Raw genomic sequence first — 22,963 nt, forward strand, 5'->3', positions numbered from 1 at the left:
TGACTCAATGGGCGTTTTACCAACATATGAAAATGTCACATATACACCATACAATTAATTATTATAATCATCATCAAATTAAAATCAATTGTATTTTGACTTTGTTACTCTTCAGATTTACAGAGCCACTTTTATTACATGGGCAGTTTCAACCTTAGGTCTATATCAGATGACCAAGGCCTAATATTGTATAATATATATATATAATAAAGCTATAAACTTTGTATGAAATAAAGTTAAGATCAACTACAAGTGGATCTAAACTTTATGTTATTTTACATTAATTTACATGGTATCTTTTATTTGCCTACTATGTGTATAAAATTTCTTTCAAAGTAATACTCTGTTATTGAATAGTATATGCTAACTATGTTCACGATAAAGATGTAATGGTAAAATGGTGGTTTAAGTAATAATTCTATTATCTGTATTTACTAGTCTTGTTTTTATTTAACACATATATCTCATATTTTGGAAATTATATAATATAATATGAATTCTGAAAACCCTCTCTAAAAGAAACAGAAAAAACATTTATGTTCCAACAAGTGATACTTTAAGAAGAGACAAAAATAGCTCATACTGAAGTTACAGTTTGAACACCTAAAGATGGTGAACTATTGAAAACCAGTAGTCCTAAAATTCGTATTAGAAATTACGGTCGATTATAGATTTTCTTCATATTTGTCGTGATGTTTCCATCATGGATTTCAAGTCAGGGCAGTATAAAAAGAAGTTACTCCAGATCTATCTTTTGCCTGCCACTAGCCATTTACTGCACATGAATCCTTTCGTGTAATACCAGAATTTTTTATCAAGAATATTATGATCATTGGTTTTTCCAATGCTTTACCAGCTTTCACTGTTTACACAGTACTTTTAAAATTCATGTACTGCTTATGTAAGTAGCAGTTAATCGAAACATTTTTCCCTCATCGTTCAGCCTGGGCAATGTCTCGTGACAAATAAATGATAGATATGAAATACTATTTTTTTCCTCATCTCTAATTTTAAGTCCAAAATAAAAGAATTTAGAGGAATATTAAAAACCCTGTACCTAACGTAAATTTTATGCCAAATACCATGTATATTTTATTCCAATGTTTCGCCAGCTTTCAGCAGTCAAACTGAAAGTAGGTTTTGTACTCATGTACCAATAACGTTTCAGATAAACATTTGTCTTTCATCGTTTTGTATTACCGACAAGTTTTGGCATTGAACGAAAGGTAGTAACGTGTGGCAAACATCAGATTGGATATTTTAAACGTGTTTTTTTTGCACTGTCCTGACACGTTGAAATCTGTAATGCACGAAATACAATGAATGTGAAAAAATAAATAAATATCTGTAGTCTAACTTGACTTTTATCACGAATTTATCGCGCCCTAAAAGCTCAAATTGTTTGAAAGGAAAAATCCTAATATAAATCTATGCATCCAACAAATTACCCGAGGACAAGGATAACATTGGTTCGTTTTCAATTATATTTGTCTAAAACAATAGTATTAGACTAATTGTATTTGTTAACGTAACAATCTTTATTGGATCTCTTATGTCTTTTGTTTTGTTTTTGAGAAGAAGAGTTTATAATAGTATTTCAACCACGCTAAGTTCGTCATGTCCTTTAAAGACGGAAAACCGTAAAAGACCGAATACAGAATGTTGTGTTAGAAAATGAATTAAGCTTAAAACCATTGTTATATGACAAATATAATTGAATATAATCACGCTTCATCAGCAAAGGCGTTCACACCATAACTATTTCTCATTTTGTTAAAAATAAACATTACTTAAATGAAATGCCATGGATTTTGACAAATTCTTTTGAATACACAAACAACAACAGAAGCACATGTAGCTTTTTCTGTTTTAAAGTCTCCGCTGAGATGATTGATGTCAGCTAATACAATCTCTAGATTTACCAAGCAAAGAATTGTCTCATATGAGATTCACTGTATATTATGAAATATAATACACAGTATGGATAGAAAAAAGCATACAAACATTACAAACAAAACCTAAGGTAATCATTTTCATAGTTTTCGTTCTTATTAATGTTTGTAAAATATAAATGATGTACGACATAATTTCGAACATGTTATTTTGACACGGAATGTAAAGGCATATCTAGCAGACAAATAATAACAATTTACTTTATATTTGTGAAGGCTAACGGCTAAGGATGGTGTACCATAAAAATTCTTCGTTTTAGCTGCTTAGATTAAAGGTGAGTTTAACATACGGTTAACGAATCAGGCTAAGACTTAAAACTGTGGTTTCATATGACAAATGCTACGTAGTGTTGACTGTGTAAATATTAGGCTTCGTTAACTTTTTGTGTGTTCTAAACGCACTTGTTTAGAACATGCTGGTGGTAAAGCATTTGCTGTAGTGTACCAAAAAATCATTCCGTTACTTGTTCAAGTAAAGAAAAGGAAAATAACCCACCATGGGCGACAAAGGTACTAATTTTAAGATTTTCTTTGCTGGTTTAAGCTATAGAAATTCAAGATGTAGTGGCGTGGGCAAAGTCACCCGTGATGCCGCTAAAGTCAACTGCAAGCCCAACTATAAGATGGAAGCAATGACAGCAACGTTGGCCTCCAAGGCTAGCTAGTTCAATCTCTTCAAGAATACATATATGATAAAGATCAGTAGTATTCGACCATTGAGAAAGCTGAGTATCAATTGTGGATAAACAAACTGGCTTTGGGCAAAAAAATAGTAAATAAAGAAAAACTACTGTGCCCCAGTTCAAGAAATGTAACTGTCAACAGTATCGTGTGGTTGACGTGTTATTAACTATCCTTTTTTGAATTAATTCACATGTTACTTTCTTGCATGTTACACTTTATCCTTCCAAAGCCTCATTCTCACAGAAGCCATTCCAGGATGAATATGGTATGTTCGTTTTAGTTACTAATCTCTTTCTAGGATCCAGAACCGTTGCAAGAAGAATTTAAAAATAATTAACTAGTTCTGATTCATTGTTAGCAACACGTGTCGCGCTAGAAATGGTCAAAGACTATCGATGTTTGTTGATCAACATGAGATATGAACCTCTTTTATTAGCAAAACATTTCAGTAGATATTGTGTTTGATAATAATCAAACACCAGAGAGACGGAAGCCAAGAAACATTCTCTTGATCTCTTATCTTTCCGGTCCACTCAAATGTTCTTCTCTCCTTTGTTAGTTCGTCGTATCGTTGTTTCTATGTGTTCGTTTAACTTCTATGTAGCACCTATTTTCAGATTCTAGCATTACGTTGTAAATTAGAAGAATATATACAATTAAAATAACTATGTTTATTTTAAATACTTTGATAAATAGTTTTGTCCATGTACATCGATGATATGTTCGAAATAATTTATGTTAATGAAAGTACGAAATAAAAATTTTTACTAAAACATATAAAAGACATGCAATTCGTCACAGTAGAAATAGAAACCCATATTTATTCAATAACTAACAATACATTATTAAGGTAAAAGTGTTTCCTTACAAACAACAACCGAAGATTTGCTCTTGTTAAAATAAACGTATTAGATTCTGATTAAATAGAAATAGTGGGTGGGAGCCATTTTCTGTAACCATGGCCACAATAAAAATTTAATAAATAGGACACAGAGCCGCAGAATTTAGTCTAATAGTTCAGGACAATTTTAACCACGCCTTCTCAAGATCCTTTAAAACGAGACCATCAGCAGGTGCATTCACTAAACAATAGATTACATTTACAGACAATATTTTGTTTTCATCGATATACAATATAATCACTGGTAAAATATTTTGCTGTAACAAAAATCTAGAACGTAATTAAGGCTTAAATGGTAAAATAAAACACTGGATGCCAATCTGAGCAGTATCTATCTATTTACGTGCTTCGTCATTTATTAAAGTAATATAATTTTTAAAATCGCTTACATTGCGATAAAGTCTATTTAGTTGTCGTGAATATTTCAGATCCATTATTCATGGGGCAATATAACATGAAAAGAAGACTTGTGAGCATTATCCTTCTAGGTTTTATAAACTTCCTGATTTGTAAACATTTCTAAGTGTTCATCCTTAATTTTTAATAGGTTAGTAACGATTTATAGGGTAGTATTATAGGTTGCACTACAAGTAAGATAATAATGACTGATGTATAAAAAATTGTACGTTATTGGCGTGTTTTAAATTTTTGTCTTTAACAAAGTAAAATAAAATATATTATTTTTCAACATAGATTATTATAACCTAAACCGTTCTACAACTGAAAAGGTAAAGTTATTTTTCAGAGCTTATACTGAGGAAGTAGATATCCACTAAACAAACGCAAATATTCTCTTAGGCGCTAATTAACAAAAATAAATTATTGATGTACTGTGTACTGTGCTAGCCATGTCTGAACCCATTTCTCACAGTGCTGTCAACTAGCTGACTTTCTTATAAGCTCGGGTGTGATGGAGAGACCGTTCAAAGTTAATGTTATGTTCGTAGAAAAAAGTTTCCAGAAAACTATTTTAATCCTGACTAGCCATCCTTTACAGTTCGTGGCAGTTTGAGATTGTTTTAGGGTAATCTGCCAAGCTTTTATTGATACATTGTTTTATTATTTCACAGAGTGTCACCAGACTAAAATACACAAGATGAATAGTCCGAGACAAGGTTCTCAACATGTGCTTAATGAGGGCTGTATCGTCAATATAACCACACAGAGAAGCTTACATATATTTTCTTGTGAACTTTATCAACGACATACTGATTTAGTGTTATAAAAAGTTTGTAAATACACTTGCTAGTCTGTCCCTGCTACGGTTTGGTAATTTAGCTATTGGTAACAAAGACTCTAGTCTGAGTGAATTATGCTATTTTGCAAAGTCAGAAAGTGCCTTTTATAAAGAAAACGAATAACAGAGTTATATACAAAATGGTAATTAATGTGAAAGTAAGTATCTTTTAAAAATAAAAAAATAATGTTTGGAAATGAAACAATTAAAGACTCTGGACTGTAAGTTAGATTCATTAATGCATAGATAGATTTACCAAACAAGTAAAAGTTGAGGAGAAAGATCATAATATTTTAAATAAAGTTTTTTTTTCTCTGACGGTGTAATAGCTTTACTTGATGTTAATTTATTTATTAAAGAATAAATATGGTCTTATGATACATACTTCATTTGAAAACCTATATCACTTTTCATATAATTATCGATACGTGCCAATGCAAGAAACGTGATAAGTTATTTGAAATATTACGTTAGAACACATATAATTAATAATTCAAGAATCTTCCAAACACTACACATTTACACCAAATTAATGGTATTTCTTAGGTTTTAAGAAATAGCAGAATTTCACATTTCTTCCTAATTCAACTTAGTTACAAAAAAACAAACAAATTATAATTTATTTTCGTTGTGCATAAATTATTAGATAAAACACAAAAAAATACTTGTAACTGTGAAGGCCTAAGCTAAGGATCCATGTATAATTTCTCACTAAATATACTATTTCACTAAGACGTAATAGATCCATCTGATATTTCCTCTTTTCAAGTTCAATCATAGGTAGGTATTACCAGCTATCTTGTATTTTAGAACAATCCACATGTCTATTGTCTTGTCAACTAATCCAGTTCTCAATTGACAAGATTTTTTGGGAGCCTGCAGCTGTCACGCATTGCTTTATCCAGCTGCATGTGTTGCCCAGAGACAAACACACAAGGGACAGATCTTTACCTTTTGGGGAGTAATTACTCTACTGATACAAAACGATCTGCTTGTTAGCAGGGTAGCAGCGTGTCTATTCTCCAGGGATCAGGCGCCTGGTGACGTAAATTATTGACGGTATCTCGATTTTATGAAAGGTAACAAACATCAAACTACGTAATTACATGACAAGAAACTTCACATAAATATAGTTTTACTTGAGCAAGCAGAATAAAAAAGACAATTAAGATGCGATGTACGTTTGAAACCTTCGTGAATTGTGCCATGGATATACTTCTCTCTGTCTGAATGTCTATTTCTCTGTCTTTTAATTTATTGAATAATATGTTTCTTTGTTTACTTCGACACTGAGGAGTAAATTTTCTTTGCTGATTTGATTTGATTATGAGGTTACAAGATTTTAGTAGCATTTTTGTGGTTGCATGATATCACGCTGATTTTGAGGTTACAAACTTTTAATTACCAGAGGTTATGGATGAGTACAATCACGGAGATGTTGCAATAAATTCAAACTTTCTAATGTTACATGATTTCACATTTCTAATGAGGTTACACAATTCTACAACCCGTCAAAGATTACACAAATGTATTTTCCCTATGCATTTACAAGATTTCTTTTAAGGATTCAATTTCAATTTTTGGAATGATTTTTAACATACTTTAACTTGAGACGGTATGTCGCAATAAACAAACAGGTGAAACATTTCGGTTTTATAGTGTTATGTCTAAACGGTTAGTTTCTCCATTTGTCCACCAGACATTATGCTATTCACATCTCAGTCTGATCATTCTATAACATAACATACGTTGTCGAGGAATCTCATAGGAATGTTAACCCTGTACAAGAACGCTGAAGGGAGCCAATGCCGTTCATATTTGAACACATTTTAAAAATATAGATGTCAAATAGCTAGTGGCTTGAGCAGGCGTGAAGTTAAACATCTTCCACGCGTGTTTTCGCACAGTTTTCACACGACCAACTATAGACTTTACACTCGTTCACAATTTCCTTTTTCAGTTGTTTGGAGTGTTTCCATGTGGTGGAGTTCCAGTTATATGACTGTAACTTATATGTCCAAATATAAGAAGCAAATATCAACAAATGTAACTAACCTATTATTTTTTAAAGTCCACGTCTTAAGAAGATCAGTAATCGTAATCAACCAATCTAAGGGTAGCTTCGAGCAAGAAAATAATGCACTGCACGGTCTGCCCGAAAATGTTCCGCAAATAAAATTAATAATACTGAACTAGAAATAAAATTAAAATTACAACGATTTTTATTTAGAAAAATATTTTTAGGATGCTCATCCGCAGTATGTGTTTAACATCATTGCAATACGTATCAAAGTTTGATATCAACAATGTTTTTAAAATAGTGTAAATCATTTAGAAGTATTGTGATAATTTGCAATTTTTAATTTATTATTTCAACAGTTTTGACTCTCACATATTTGAGAATAAAAAGAAATGAATTCCAATTTTTACATACTATTTATTCTTTCATTTTGTTTCCATTTTGTATTGTTTGTTTTTGAATTTCGCGCAAAGCTACACGAGGGATGTCTGCGCTAGCCGTCCCTAATTTAGCAGTGTAAGACTAGATGGAAAGCAGCTAGTCATCACCACCCACCACCAACTCTTGGGCTACTCTTTTACCAACGAATAGTGGGATTGACCGTCACATTATAACGCCCCCACGGCTGAAAGGGCGATCATGTTTGGTGTGACGGGGATTCGAACCCGCAGATTGCGAGTCGAGTGCCCTAACCACCTGGACATGCCAGGCCTCCATTTTGTAATATTTTAATGAAACCCGTGAAACTTAAGATGACTTATGATATCGTAGGACATTAAAATTACAAAAATGTTTGTTTTTATTGTGTGTGCGTCAAATCTTTGATAACCGTCGTTAAATTCCTTTATTATCTAGTGCCCAAAGTCAATCCAGTTTATTATTTAGTTATAGACTCGGAACACATTCTTTCTTGACATGGATTAATTAATATAGAAAATTTACCTTATGGAAACCACATGTTAGGAAGATTATACCGCGAAATGTCTTCTTGAATGATTTATTTGTTATTGCATATGAAGTGCAATAAACATCAGAAAACTATTCCCTCACTGTTTCTTAGCTGTTTGTAAAAGATAAAAAAGAGAAAAATAAAATTACTATACATATATATGAGTTGAAAGACAAATTCTGGCAACAGAATAGTATATAAATGATTGGATATCAAATGATTAAGTTGTTTTAATGTTTGATACTGTGTGCATGGCATTACCGTTCAGGTCTATTAAAATATGTTTGAAAATATTCTTCATATACTTTCTATACGATTGTTTTCTAAGGAATTAATTTCTACATATGGTTCATAATATATACATCTTGGACTCAATTAATTTGTACTCTAGTTTTATATAGAACTTTCTTCTGTGTTTAATTAATTTTTGCATATATTCTATACACACAGTCTTTATAACTCAAATAAATGTGAAATGGAATCCCATACAAACCTTCCTCTTAATCTAATATGTTTTTTTATATACTCCACACTCAGTTTCATTTTAACTCTTAATTCAACTAATATTTACACATAGTCTATATTAAGCTTCATGCTTGAACTCATGTTTATCCAGAGTCCTACATAGATCTTACTTCTACCTCATAAAATATGGAAATGGATGAAAATGTTGTTTATAGAAAGATAAAAAGCTGACTGCATTTGTGGGAAACGATCACCAACTCAAGATCGTTTAATGAAATCTTGAGCAATTTTTTCTTTCTCTTATGCAGTAGTTTTGAAACATTTTTCTTGCTTTTAGAGTTTTTTTACCGTAGTTACGTTTGTTTGTTATTGTATTACCTAGTTTTAAGTCAGTTAAATTTTAACAGGTAGTTTACACATAACTTCTCTTTAACTAATTCATTCAGGAAATAGAAAATTTAGTTTGTATGTAGGTTTTTGTGACTCAAGCTCTGTAGTGAATTAACCGTATACATACGTGAAACAATTAGGTTTCTGACTTTACGCAAAGCTACACAATAACCTACCCGCGCTGTGCCGACCACCGGGATCAGGGCCAACATTCAGAGCGTTATAAACACTATATATATATATTTGGACAAAATATAGGTTAGTGTCTAGTTTTTTTATATACACATAGAAATTAAAATCGAGTAAGCAGTTATAGTTTCGAATGGTTTTCTCGTTTTGAGTATGACTCACTGTTTACCACAAGAAGGATAAATATACATAATCGACAACAAAATTACCAGCGATTAATATTTTAGTCTACCAGTAACAGACTTATGAGTTGTACCTATTATTCATGTTAACAGAAAATTTAAAAAATGTGAAAGTTCGACAGCGTTTTTTAAAAATACTCTCTGACAAGAAAAAAAGAAAGTAATTAAGGTCGATATTAAGAGTTTATATTCGGCAAAAATAATCTTTAAATTGCTGAAAAAATGTTGTTTTTTTATAATAATTGAACTACAAAAAACAACTAAAAACTCTAGTCAGCTTTTCTGTGTTATTTTGATGGAAAGTGTTGAGGAGGCTAGAACTTTGCATAATAATGTCATTACCTACACATTAACCAATAAGCTAAAATGAGATCAATAAAAACAAGCAGTTCTCAGTCATCTGGCTTGAACTTTAATTAATATACATATATTGAAATGTCAGTTTTCTGTTAATATTAAATTTATTAGTGTACAAGACGTGTAATGAAAAAAATTAAAATAAATAAATTCACAAAACTATAACGTTTCTAGAAAGAAAAAGTTTTTGTTTCTCTCCTGCATCATTACAATTAAAAATTTCAACCTTATGAATTATAAACCTTTTATTATCTTTCAATTAATGTAACTATCAGATGTTTTACATAGTTCTGCACCATTCACCATAGAATAGTAGTTTAAATATATTGTCATACTTTCTTCGATGAAGGGTTAGTTTATCTGTCCGAAACTTACATGCTCGTGAGTACTATTTAGTTTCTTCAATAACGCCTTCTAATGACATTGAAAAGAGTTTTAAGCTTTTGAATTAGAAATATCTTAATATCCTGAGAAAATGTAATTTCTTTTCACTATTTAACTCAAATAAGTATCATTATATTTTATCCCTTCACTTTCTTTGTAGCTTATATTTACAATATTGCAATAGGTTTGTGTAAAACAATGATAATTTTAATCACACCAATTTCAAGCAATTACCCCGCTAACTGAATATATATAACATTAAAGTTACAAACCAAGAAATACAATTTATTTTTATAATAACTCCTTGAACTATTAGATAAGACACATATACAAGACAAAAAGAAATAGACCACTGTTTTGCATGAATCGGTTTTTGCTGGCAAGCTTGAAACTGAATGATGTTCGTGTTATGTAACATTACTATAGGCCTTGTATTTGGTGTTTTTGGTCACATTCACTACTAATATTTTTTAACATATTTTTTCCTATATAAACGAGCATTTATGGTTAATACTGATCTAATTTCTAGGTTTTGGGTCAAATTCCTTCCTTCATAACTAGCCATAATAATTCCATGTTTTTCAGTCTAAATCTAACTTTTTCTATCCAATACGTTATTTAATCCTTAACAAAATCTTCATATTTGTACGTTCAGGTTCGGGATTTGTGCTATTTTTATCATTTAGATTCTAATTAATGCCTTTAAGTTAAGCGTGTTTTTCGTATGCTTCTAGAGCTAAAATGTTTAAGATAAAAACAGACGTAAATTTAATTTTTGTCTAAGAGCTAAAGCACGATGATGTTTGTTTAAGCTGATGCTCAGTAAGTAAAGACAGAACGATTAAAGTTCTACACCTTACTCACTTTTATTCATTAATTTACAGTTGTTGTTTTTTAATTGTCTTAATATATAGGTGCTTACAAACAGATTGGTTAAATAAAAAATACATATGATTTAGAAAATGTTCTTCTAAAACATTTTATGGCAATCATTTCTCTGTTTTTCTACATAGATACACACCTTAATAAAATTTGATGTTGAGCGAATACGTTTCTTTCTAAGTGAGTCTTAGAAGTGTTGCTTAGCTGTGATTTTACTGGAAGTATGGTGTTTATACTAAACTAATATTTGTATTTTCTATTTCGTATGTTCATACCTAATACATTTCCCTCAGGTGATGGTTTTACACAACAGAAATTTGTTGATAAACTGGTTGCAATAGATATATTGGACGATTTATGGATCTATATATATCACTAGCTAACTAACATACTATGTATACAGCGTTGCGAAGGTCTATGCACAACAGCGGCAGCAGGCCACATGTGGAGCAACCGAAACCCTATATCGGCGCCTGCTGGGATTTCAAACAGTAATGGAACAAGGTTGTCTATCAAAAGGGCAAGTGTCAGCCTCCCTGTTACCATTTCTGTTTCACACATGTTCTCATTAGTTCTTTTGCACCTTCATCATATAGTGAGCTGCTCCTGACGGTTCCCATGGAGATGAGCACACGCTCATAGGAAGTGTCCTCTGACCTGACGTTTAGATAATTAAGCTTATAGGGTGTCCTACAGTAAGTGACCACAAGTATTTAGAGAGTGGGTGAGAGCCCCAAGAGGAAGTGATTATTATTACCACCTTTTAAAATTCCCACTATATAAAATTTCTTTCGCAATGAATGATGGGATGGAAACCTCTGGCAATTTTTCGGAGACATAAACTCTTTCATTGACCATTCATGATGTTATCTTTTTTCAACAGAGGAGATAAGTATCAGTAACAACGTTGAAACAACAGTACTTAACTAGAAGAACATTCCGCGGTGTGCCGAAAAAAAAAACGATGTTTGTGACGACCTACTTGCCCCTACGGCAAGTTCTACACTGGTTAAAGTACGTCGAGCTACCTCTAACCTCTTGGTATGTCCTGCTTTCCTACAGATTTTACTGCGATTTGGAAAGCTTGAGGGAGTTTGCAACAACCTGATGCATTGATTGAATTTGTAGATAAACTATTATTGCAGCTCTAAGCATAAACAGATATTTACCAAGCTACTTGAACAGGACTTTCTGAAGTCACCAAGTTCTAACAGTAAGCTCAATAGACCGAGGAAAACAAGTTCAACAATGTAAAAGTATATCATGGTCAAGTAAGTTAAAACTACAAAGGATTGAAATTTCAACCATCTATTTTGTAATTTTAACTTCTTCAAACATAAACCCATAAAAAAACTTTAGTTTAAGAAACTTTAGCTTAATAGAAAGCCTTTCTAAATTTATAACTAAACATATTCTACCTGATTAAATCCCTTGAAATTCTACGAGTAAAACAACTTCTATGAATTACACATTCTCCAAAAGGAAATTTTATGAATCTAGACTAAAAGTCAGACTTTGTATATTTCCTCCTCCCCTCTAGAGGCACGCCTAGTTGATATATCATCCGTGGTTGTGAGATTTAACTGCGCCCACAAAAAAAAAGACTTTGAGTTTTATGTTTATGGCTTGTTATTGTAAAGCACTAATTTTGAAATGCTTATGTTAAGAACCTAAAATTTATCTTGTTACATAAATCTCAGAAATTTTATCTTCATATCAAATAATGAACTAAAGTTTAAAGTATAAAACAGACAGTTGTAGTTTATCAAACTGACTTGGAATTCATTCATATGCTAGTATTGTACTTTATAAACGCGTGGAATTAGAAGAAAATATACTTACAATTTGTAATACTCATCAAACATTTAGAAAATTAGCTCCAAATTTATTGCATTAAACCAGTGCAACTAGAAACTTTGGTAGAATAAATTTCGGCACTTTTTTTGAACTAAATTAACTTTTCAGCCTCAGTTTACTACATTCACAAAAGAAAACAAAATTTTAATTTCAGTGCAGTATTAATAAACAAAATATCTTGATAGAGAAGTAAAAAATGATATGTAACTTAACAAAAAATACTGACTCTTAAAGTTCAGCTTAAATGAAATGATGTTTATGGATGAGCAGCCTTACGTGTTCTACTATAAAGATTCTCATGTTGTTCTTGTTTTATCAAATCAACTTAAGATCTAGTGGTGGAAATCTGACTGAAACATTGTGAATCTTACTTCAGATTTGATGGTAGAAATTTATCAAAATTATTACTTAACTGAACAATAGTCGGGCTTTTGTTCTATGAATCTAAGACTTAATTTATGCCTTTATCTACATATCTTAAGATCCATATATAGAAGTTAATATGTCTGCTTACCTTTTAACTAAAATTATTTTAGAATGGTAATCATGAGAGACAAACGCCACGGAAATCATATACTTGTATAATATGACAATAAAGCTATTATTAATAAACATTATACTGAACACATACCTGTATCGTATCAATTGCAAAAATAATACTTTTGCCATTAGAGAAGATTCAGGAAAGATTAGAAACATCTACCCATATATATTAAACTTTTTGCAACTTAATCAGTTAATTCTGAAACTTAGTATTTTGGAAAGACAGTTAACTAATCAAAAAATTGTTATATTTTACTGTTGTGGAGCCCAGGTTCGATTCTTATTTGGTGATATATTCAAGCTTAAGTTAGTGGAAGTACGTATGCCTCGAAATAAGGATGATTTTACATTTATTCATTAAAAATAATGAAAGATGTTTGAAAAAATTGTTCGTGGTGTTTCTGCTTTTGAAAAAAATACTATTTTCGTATGATAAAAAAATTGCAAAAGATTTCACTTTTACATACATTTCAATAAGACGAACAAATCACGACAAATAACTTAAAATATCACAGTTTCTAAACCAAATTTGTTTCTGTTTAATTTTTAATCTTTGAACTGAAAACTATTAACAAAATGTATTATTGTAAGAAAACGCTGCATTTCACAAAAATAAATGTTTATTAAACGAGATTAAATTAATTAATTTAATTTGAAATAATATACACACACACACATACATATATATATATATATATATGTATAATTTCAAGATTCTAGGCAAAAGAAAAACTAGCTTCACAGTGTAGAATATACACAAAATGCAGCTATTGTGTGTTAATTTAATGAACAATCTAAGATACAAACAATCGTGTTTCAAAACACGGAGTCCATATAAAATATTTCGATAACATATTCATTTTAAATTTCAAATATTTTATGAAAGATTACTCTTACTGAAAAAGTTCTGTTTACAATTATTATAGTGAAAACAAGCATTTCATTTTTGTCTGCGAAAATCAAAAATAATTTGTTGAAAAAATGACACGAAACGTTCCAAAGTACAGTTTAGTTTGTTGTACTTGAGACAATTTGACTATTTTGTTGTAGCTACATGAAGTTATTATTTACAGTATTCTTCTGTTTCTACAGTTGAATGGCCCGGCATGGCCAGGTGGTTAGGGGCGCTCGACTCGCAATCTGCAGGTCGCAGGTTCGAATCCCCGTTACACCAAACATGATCGCCCTTTCAGCCGTGGGAACGTTATAATGTGACGGTCAATCCCACTATTCATTGGAAAAGAGTAGCCCAAGAGTTGGCAGTGGGTGGGGATGACTAGCTGCCTTCCCTCTACTCTTACACTGCTAAATTAGGGACGGCTAGCGCAGATAGCCCTCGTGTAGCTTTGCGCGAAATTCAAAACAAACAAACAAACTACAGTTGAAATCGAAACTTTCGATCTCATTGTCCATTTAATTTATAATATAAATCTAAAACAAATATATTTAAGTTTTTAAGTATATATATATATTTCTTTATATAACAGAATATTATTTAGTTAGGCTTCTTTATGTCACCATTTTTGCGTTAGACTGTTGTTTGTAAAGAATACTGATTACTTTAAAAATAGCAAACTTATCGGTATTGGTTTGAAAGTGACATGCAACTCTTGGACACCAATCCTCTCTCTACTTATTTTAAACAAATAAACTTTAATGAGTTTTACTGTTCAGATGTGCTTACCTGAAAGACCATTCAGTGAGATAACCAACATAATAATAATGATGGAGGAAAATTATTTAAATTCTGAAATACATCACGCACATTGCATTCTATATATTTATAGTCAGACTTGGTTAAACTATATATATTGGTCGAAGAACACTGTTACAGAAGAAAGCATACTTAGTAATGTAGAACAACATCAGTATGATTTTAAATTGCTGTATACAATTTAAAGAGCTGTTTAATGAAATACACCAGTTGTACAATTACTAAATCGAGACTTGTGGCACTACATTACTAATTATTAAACTTACTCGTTGAAGCGACACCTTTGGAACAATATTAAATAAATAAAAAATTTAAATCAAAGCCGATAACAACTGAAAGAACATATGATAAGTAATACGTTAACTGCTATTAAGTAATTATTTATATTCAATTCCTGTTCTATTAATATTTCCTAAATTTTGCTAATTTCTAAAAATCGAAATTCAGTTGAAGTTTCCTGTTCAGCTTATTAATTATTTAATTGTCAAAATTATTCTAAAACATTTATCTGGCTCCAAAGTATTCAAATGTTATTCGGAATAAAATGACATAGTAAGTTGAATTTGAACGAGAAAGAGTTTTCAAGCAAGCTCCTGCTAGATATTTGATTTTCAAGAATGTTAGGTATTATTTTGGAACGTGTGTTTGTGATATTTTTTTCATGCCGGTTCATATGCTGCAGGTATTTCGGAGCAAGGCGCGCATCTACCCAAGAGAAATAATTAAATTTCTGTTAATATTACGCCACACTAACTATAAGAAATAACGCCATTAACTGTGGTACGCTTAAAATAATTATGTGCAAATAAAGTGCTGTCTCTGCTGTTATGAATTGTGAAAGAGATCGAACGCACTTGACGTTATTATCCTGTTAAGAAAAAAAAAAAGAATGCAATGCAACAACCATACAGACATACACGAACATGTTATCCTTTAGGCAAAATAAAATGAACCTTTGCACAGTTTTTCAAATTGAGGCTTTGTAAATTTAAATATTTCTCCTTCGAGGAACAAAATGATTTTATTCTGGCACCGTTCAATATCGAGAGAAGTAAGATATGAATTTTTCAGCAAACTACGAACTCTGAACAGTAAAATGTCTGGAAGTGATTAGTGCACTGATGGAGGGGGAGGGGAAAGTCTAGAATATTTCCGCTGCCAGAGAAGTTTTGGTAAACATCGGTTCAGATGCGATCCGGTGGTACAGTTAACCCATCATCTAACATATTACCCAAATACATATTTATGCACGAGCACACGTGAGAATACCGACATGCTTTAAGAAACAATTGTCTTTCTTAATAAGAAAATGTACATGTTAATCTAACACATGATCATAATTTCTCAAACAAAAATCAACAACAAATAATTTACATTTTTATATGAAAAATAACGTACAACAAAGAAACACGATTGTTTTTACTTGTTCTAGATATCCGCACAAAGCCATACAATGGATATATGCGTTAGTCGTCCTTAAATTGAGTAGATGGAAGATAGTTACTCAACAACATCTACTACCAATAATTTTCTTACTGTATATGAGACTTGACCATTTATATTATATTGCACCCACGGCCTAGAAGTAGAAAAGTCCGTTTTTTTTTTGTTTTTAAGGACCAATGGGACGCGAATCAAGGACCTTCTGATGCATAGTCCAGCATGCTAACCGTTAAGCACACTCGGCCATAGAGGAATGAAAAGAAACAGGACGAACTGTCTAATCCAATGTTCTCAACTCTATCACTAAGTTTAGGCGTAGCGTCATTAAACTATATTTGGTATTATGGTGTGATATATATTATAAACACAATTATTATTATTTTTTGAAATAACTAAATAGTTAGCTCATAGAAAATAACAGCTCAGCTGTATTACATAGATGTAATTTTTAATATATATTAGTTGAAAGCAAATTCTTTAAACTCGTTAAGGTGATATTAAAGGTAATCTCGAACTGTAAGCACTAAAGCAGCAGGTGTTTTGATAGTTTTGATGATATTCAGTTAATCAAACTATCTAAGTACCTCTAAAGAGCAGGTTTTGATACCCTCGATGATAGTCAATTAATCAAATCATCATGGAAATCAAAAACTTATAGGTGTTGAGAAACTTGCTATACGTGCTCTAGCTTGAATGATAATTTATTTTCTTACCTTTACGTTCCTGTTGGTGATCGATGAAAATCGTGAAGTTGTGTACTTATGAAGGAGATTTCAATCCGTTGAGATGGGTCTTAGGTTTATTGCTGTCAATAATTTTGATGTGCGTGCATTTAACAACTCTTACAAAAGAACAGAAATTCGGACTTCTATGTATAGATCAAATATATCATTATTCAAATTTCTGAAAAATCCTAACATCTAGTATAGAGTAAATCGGACATTAATGTTGTGTTGTCGTCGGCTTCCGTGATGTGCTCAGCTCAAGCCGTATGTGTCAGTCGCAGGGATTGGATTAGCGTATATTACGTCAAAAGTAGGCGTGGATTCCTCTGTCATAGCCTGCATCAGCGATGGGCGACAGGCGTTCATCACAAGTCCCGCCCCCTGGGGGTGAACGTAGTGAACATCGATCAAGTTGGGAGCAGGGTAAAATTGGAGAAGAAGACAGTAGGAGAAAACTTCGCTCCTGCAGATAGCGTTTGCACAATGAGTTGCATAGACGTAATGTACCAGCCTTACACGCCATACTTCCCGTATACCCAGCGACCTGCCCCTGCAGCTGCGGCTGGGGCAGCCCCTTCCTCCGCACCCGCTGCCTCTGTGTTGGGTGCTGGACCTTTTACAATGACAGGACCAGCTCCTCCATCAGCTCATCCGATGGCCGAGCAAAAGGTGAGTGAGAAGTGTTCTCAATTAAAGCTGATCTAACTCTGGCATGTTTGGACTGCACGCGCTCATAACCAACGTGCAAAAATAAGGTACATTCTCGAGTTATTTGCTTGTAATTGCACGGTTCTGTCACTCAGTAAAATGGAATGTCAAATACGCTCTTCAACAGCCGCCCCTTTCACAAACCAGGAGGTTGGAGGGATTCTCTACTTCATCAAAAAATTTCATTATTTACCATGCCAACCTCTTGTGACCGCCGCATGCCAGCAGTGCCGCACGCAGGCTTAAAGTCCAGCTTGTGCTACTGGCATAGCTCACATGCTTTCGGTTACCGTTCACCGTCCACGAGGTTGCTGGCAAATTATCTTGTAGAACATATTTTAGAGTTTTAGAAAAAACAATTGGGTTTGAGATTTTTTACGTTATTTCATTGACTAGTTCTACTGTCATATTTCCTTGAATTTCAGAAATTCCTCCATCACAAGATGCTCGAACCATTAGAGCACCTCACCACGGACTATCAAAGAAACAGAGGAACAGACTGTTCAACACATTCTCCGGCCGCGTCTTGCACAACAACCGGCAAAGAGGATGACAAAAATACTGGAAGTAATCCCCACGGTGCAGCTGACGCTCATTATATATCCGCTAACTGTGTTGTCTTTACCTATTTCACCGGAGACACGTCAGCCATAGTTGACGAACATTTTTCCAGGGCCCTAAGCCAACCAAGTAGTTACGGACCAGATACTGGAGTAAAGTCGTTACTACCTAAAGGTAGGTCCAGTTTTAGCGTGCTAGGGAGCTGATTACTGGCCTCATAACCTTGTTTGAAGCAACTAGTCACGTCATGTCACGTTTAAAACCATTTTCTCATTGTTGAAGTAAAAATGTGGTTTTTTGAGTGCACAATCTATACAGTACAACATATTTGTTCTTCTTGCAAAGGCTAACTTAGCTAAAGATCTAATGAGTTTAAGCACAATCTTCATTACATTTTTATCGTTGTTAAAACAACAGTGCTTGGGTTTTATTTATTTTGATATAGCATAGTTATCACTGTGATGAAGACTGTACTAATTTAAGTTCTATAGTAAAACAGTTATCACTCTGTTAAAGACTGTGATGTTTCAAGTTTTCATGATTTCAACCACAGTCTACAGAAAATCATGATTACCATTTCTATAACGATTACAACATTTTGAATTTCAGTGATTTTATAACGCAAACTATGATACACAATGACTATCATTGCGATAAAGACTGTGATGCCTTGAATTCTAGTGATTATAAAACAATGTACAGATCATCAAGACTTTCATTCTTGTAGACGCTTAAAGTGTTTTCAGTTTTACTGAGTTTAAACAGTTTATATTACATCAGCTTATAGTTTATAGTACAATATATAGTAATTTTTTTAAAATAATTTATAGCATACCATGCTTAGCAATATTGTGAAGACTACGATATTTTGGAAGCTGAGTTCTAGTAACATTAAACACAATCTTTAGTGCACCACCGTAGTTATGATGATGAGGCAAGTTTTAATAACTTTATGATATTCGAATATACATATTATCAAATCTACATTCTACAATAAGTAAATATTTTTGCACATCTATAGAGTTCACTTGTCTATGAAAGTCTGTTATTAGAAACATCACTTCTGGGTAGTTACCACAAGTTTCATAGTGTCTTTATGTTCACGTGAAATTGGTCAATATTAGTGGTTAGGATACTTATTTTTCTTTAGAGACTATCTAAATATTTCAATGGGAATACAAAGTTATCTTGAACCGTTTTTAGGTCTTATGATGTGGCATGGAAATGGATAAGGTATGAGTTTGTAATTTATGTGCCTTCCGCAGGTGCTGCATGATCTTACTCTTTGAACTTCCCCCCCAAGTGGCATAACGATATGTCGCGGACTTACAACGCTAGAAACCTGGTTTCGATACCTGTTGTGGGCAGAGCATAGGTAGCCCATTGTGTAGGTTTATGCTTAACTTCAAACAAGCAAACTCTTATTCTTTATTCTCTTATTGTTTAGTTGAGAGTTATGTCCTTTGGTTTCAGCAGCTATAGTCTGCTTTTAGTTAACAAACCAAAGGACAGGAGCAGAATCAAATTGTGAAACTTACTATTTTATTTCCTTAATTCGCTTCACTTCTTTACAATTGTAACTACTTTATCAACTCATTCATTTGCCTTCAATTTCATATTCTCCTACCTGTCAGCTAAATTCTATGATTTATGGTTAAGGTGGTAGAGGCTTGTTTATACTGTCGCTGTATACGAATACCACAGACTAACCTAATAAAACATTTTGGTGCCGTTATCGATATTTGGTTTCATGTACTTAAGACAACATCTTTCTTTCCTTTCATCTTATTTATCCTTCCTTTCTAGATTTTCATGCACTCAACCATTTTTTTGCCATCTAGTCAAACCTACAGAATCCATCAAGATAACCAACTATCATGGCAGAGAATGTCCACGCTCAGAAAAGACATGGACTGATAATCTCTCCACGGGCTAAGCCTTTGTGGTATAGACTGCTGGTCTGTATGAAAATAGTTGTTATGGCACAATAACATCTTTGTTGGAACAATGGTGTTCTACTTCTGAAGCTCTTCATGGAGGCCTCTTTGATACTAAGCCCTGTCTGTATCCTGATCAGGCGGGATGAGGAAACGTGCCAGCTGCCAAAGCATGACTGAGGTTGTGAGCTCGATTTGTTAGTAAGGAACATTATTGGGACATAGTTCATTCTCAGATGGTGTGGTCAGTGCTTAAGTAGGAGTCAGGGTTCAATTAGGACAACTCTGCCCTTACAGGGAAACAGGGAAACACCAGCAACAATCTACGTTTTAGTTCTACTTTATTGCAGAAGGGCTAAGCCAGAGTGACGGTTCACACTGTCAATATACGTACACCATTTGTGTCTAGACACAGAGCACATGCTCAACTGTACAAGGGATACAAAAATTGAGAAAACCCAGAAAGACCGACTCCACAACTATAAAGAAGCATAAGGGAAATTGGTTATTGACTTCAGTTTCTCTAACATGGCAAGTGAAATAAAGAATGTAAGTCTACTGATATCTCACAAAATGACAAAAGAGGAGCTTAATAGGTTTCTACTTGAAATGCATGGACTAACAACCAGACAACGCAGAAATTGCTGCTCAATTTCAGTGTTGTCAAAAACTTAATCAGTTGTACACCTGACTGCCATAACTGACAAGGCAAATACGATATGGGCCTAAAAGTTACTGTTACCTAGAGAAAGTTTAAGGCGATTATTGGTTTTTGTTGGACTGCATATATCAGTCATGATTGGACTAAGAATTGCAAGTCATCTGTTTTAATTCCAGTAGGCGTGGACACTGTGATAGTTTATTTTGTTTTATTCTGGAAGGAAACTAGCTTTCGAATAGTCATTGATCTGCAATTATGTAAACAATTTTGTAGTCCAGGATATGGCCAAGCCAGGCTTTATGCCTCTAAGTACGTATGTGAGGATGCAAAGCGGAGTTCCTAGTTGATACTAAGGTCACCAGATCTCTGCTCAACCTTGCAGTGTGTTAGATGCTGTTAATAAAGTCTCCCGTATCACCAGAAATTCTGATTTTTATCTCTACAACGGAGACAAAATGGAAGTAAAAACATAAAAGTTATACAAGGCTTAACAGCAACAGGAACCATTGGTGAACAAAAACATCTACCAAGTCGAATCTGAAGCTCAGAAACGTAGTGCGTGAGAAAACCTAGCTGACTTGCAATAACTACATGGAAACCAAAACAAGGGATGGTTGTGAGGACAGAAAGGTTGTCTTTATAATTAAATCCCAGTTGGTGTATACCAAGTGAATTTATATGGACCCAATGGGAGTGTCAGAATTGATGTTCCAGACCTCAGTCTGAAATATTATGTATATGTAATGCGTAACTTTACTATCAGCATAACCTGAATATCTACTGAGTAGTATATCTAATGCTGCTTGGCTCTTTCTACAAAGTAACGACAGCAAAGGTAAATAGAATATGTTACTAAATATTCAAGCAGTGTATCCAGAAAAGCTGCAGGTAACTTTGTGTGGAGTAATTCCTGCCAATGCCAGAAATCTGCTATTTTCTGACCAAGATTGGCCATATATTGATGTATGATAGTATCATAATACTGATAGCTAACACATTGTATTTTCTGGTCTGTAATTGTGGAAATGAGGTATCTGAGTTCATTTTGCCACGGGGCAAAAATGAAATTTGGTGGGTATAAGCCACAACATTAGCATTCCCTCAATCTCACCATATATTTATTATGCCATTCATCTTATTGCATACCTGACATTCTCTGTTGATGTTTGTCAAAGTAATTTGGATGATGCACATCTAAGAAAGTTGCTGGTAGCAAACTTCTTAAGTATATTTATTGGATCAGATGGCCATTTGGGTTTCGTGTTTTTAAACCATCATAACATATATACAGAAGATGTGCATCTCTTAAATAGTTTTCATGACTGTAGCTGTAAAGATAAACCAAATGCAATAGGAAAGTATAATATCATCACCAAGAGGAAAAAGGTAAGTATGGCAAGGTTCTGTGTGGGCTTTCTCAAGGTGAGTGGAGTAGTAGTGGGAGCTTCATGTTGGTTCAGTTCCTTGGACTTGGTATCAGGCTACTGGCAGGTCAAGCTAAATTAAAAGAGTAATATAAGATTACTTTCTTTACCTGTGATTATCTGTATGAGTTCTGAGTAATGTTATTTGGACTATGCAATGTGTCAGGAATTTTTGAAAGGTTGATAAAGCGAATCTTGTCTTGGTTACACAAAAAATATTGATTTGTCTACTTTTATGGTGAAATTTTATTTGGCAAGATATCAGATAACACAACAGATAATTCGGGACTAATGTTTCAATACAATTCAAGTGTTGACTTAAAGCATTATTTTTGGAAACATTTACTATGTTGAGAAATGGAATTAGCCCATAACCAAGAAAAATCATCGGGTTTGGCCTCATGTCACAGGAAATTCGTAGCCTACACTTTTGCAGCACCGATATCTACTTTGATTAAAGAAGATGCATGTTTATTTGGAATAATGACTGAGTACACGTATTTTAATCATTATAAAGGCCATTTAGTCAATCCAGTGGTGTTAGCCTCTCCGAGCCAGGGATGCCAGTTCCTTCTTGATTCTTATACCAGTAATATTGTTATCAGAGGTGTACTTTCACTAGTGCAGGAAGATGAAGAGCAGCTATATATACAGCTCATACTAAGTTGAGTTACTGCACTATCAAGAAGTTGATTGCATGTAATTATCTGTTTTTCAGTTACTGCTATCATTGTCAGTAGAGGAAATATATCTCTATAACCCGAGCGCTTTCGAAAGGTGGACCTTTCTTCTTCAGGG

The 22,963-nt window shown here is 33.2% G+C and overlaps 1 protein-coding gene across 1 annotated transcript in view; it reads left to right on the forward strand.

Annotated features, from left to right (window-relative positions):
* The first annotated feature begins 17,120 nt into the window (after positions 1-17,120).
* The window catches only part of LOC106459891 (transcription cofactor vestigial-like protein 2), a 25,472-nt gene continuing 19,629 nt past the window's right edge, over positions 17,121-22,963 (forward strand). Inside the window, exons 1-2 of the mRNA XM_022386466.1 lie at positions 17,121-17,543; positions 18,008-18,317. Of these exons, the coding sequence (XP_022242174.1) occupies positions 17,121-17,543; positions 18,008-18,317 (733 nt within the window). The remainder of the gene's footprint in view (positions 17,544-18,007; positions 18,318-22,963) is intronic.

This window comes from Limulus polyphemus, unplaced genomic scaffold, assembly GCF_000517525.1.
Source record: "Limulus polyphemus unplaced genomic scaffold, Limulus_polyphemus-2.1.2 Scaffold676, whole genome shotgun sequence".
NCBI lineage: Eukaryota > Metazoa > Arthropoda > Merostomata > Xiphosura > Limulidae > Limulus > Limulus polyphemus.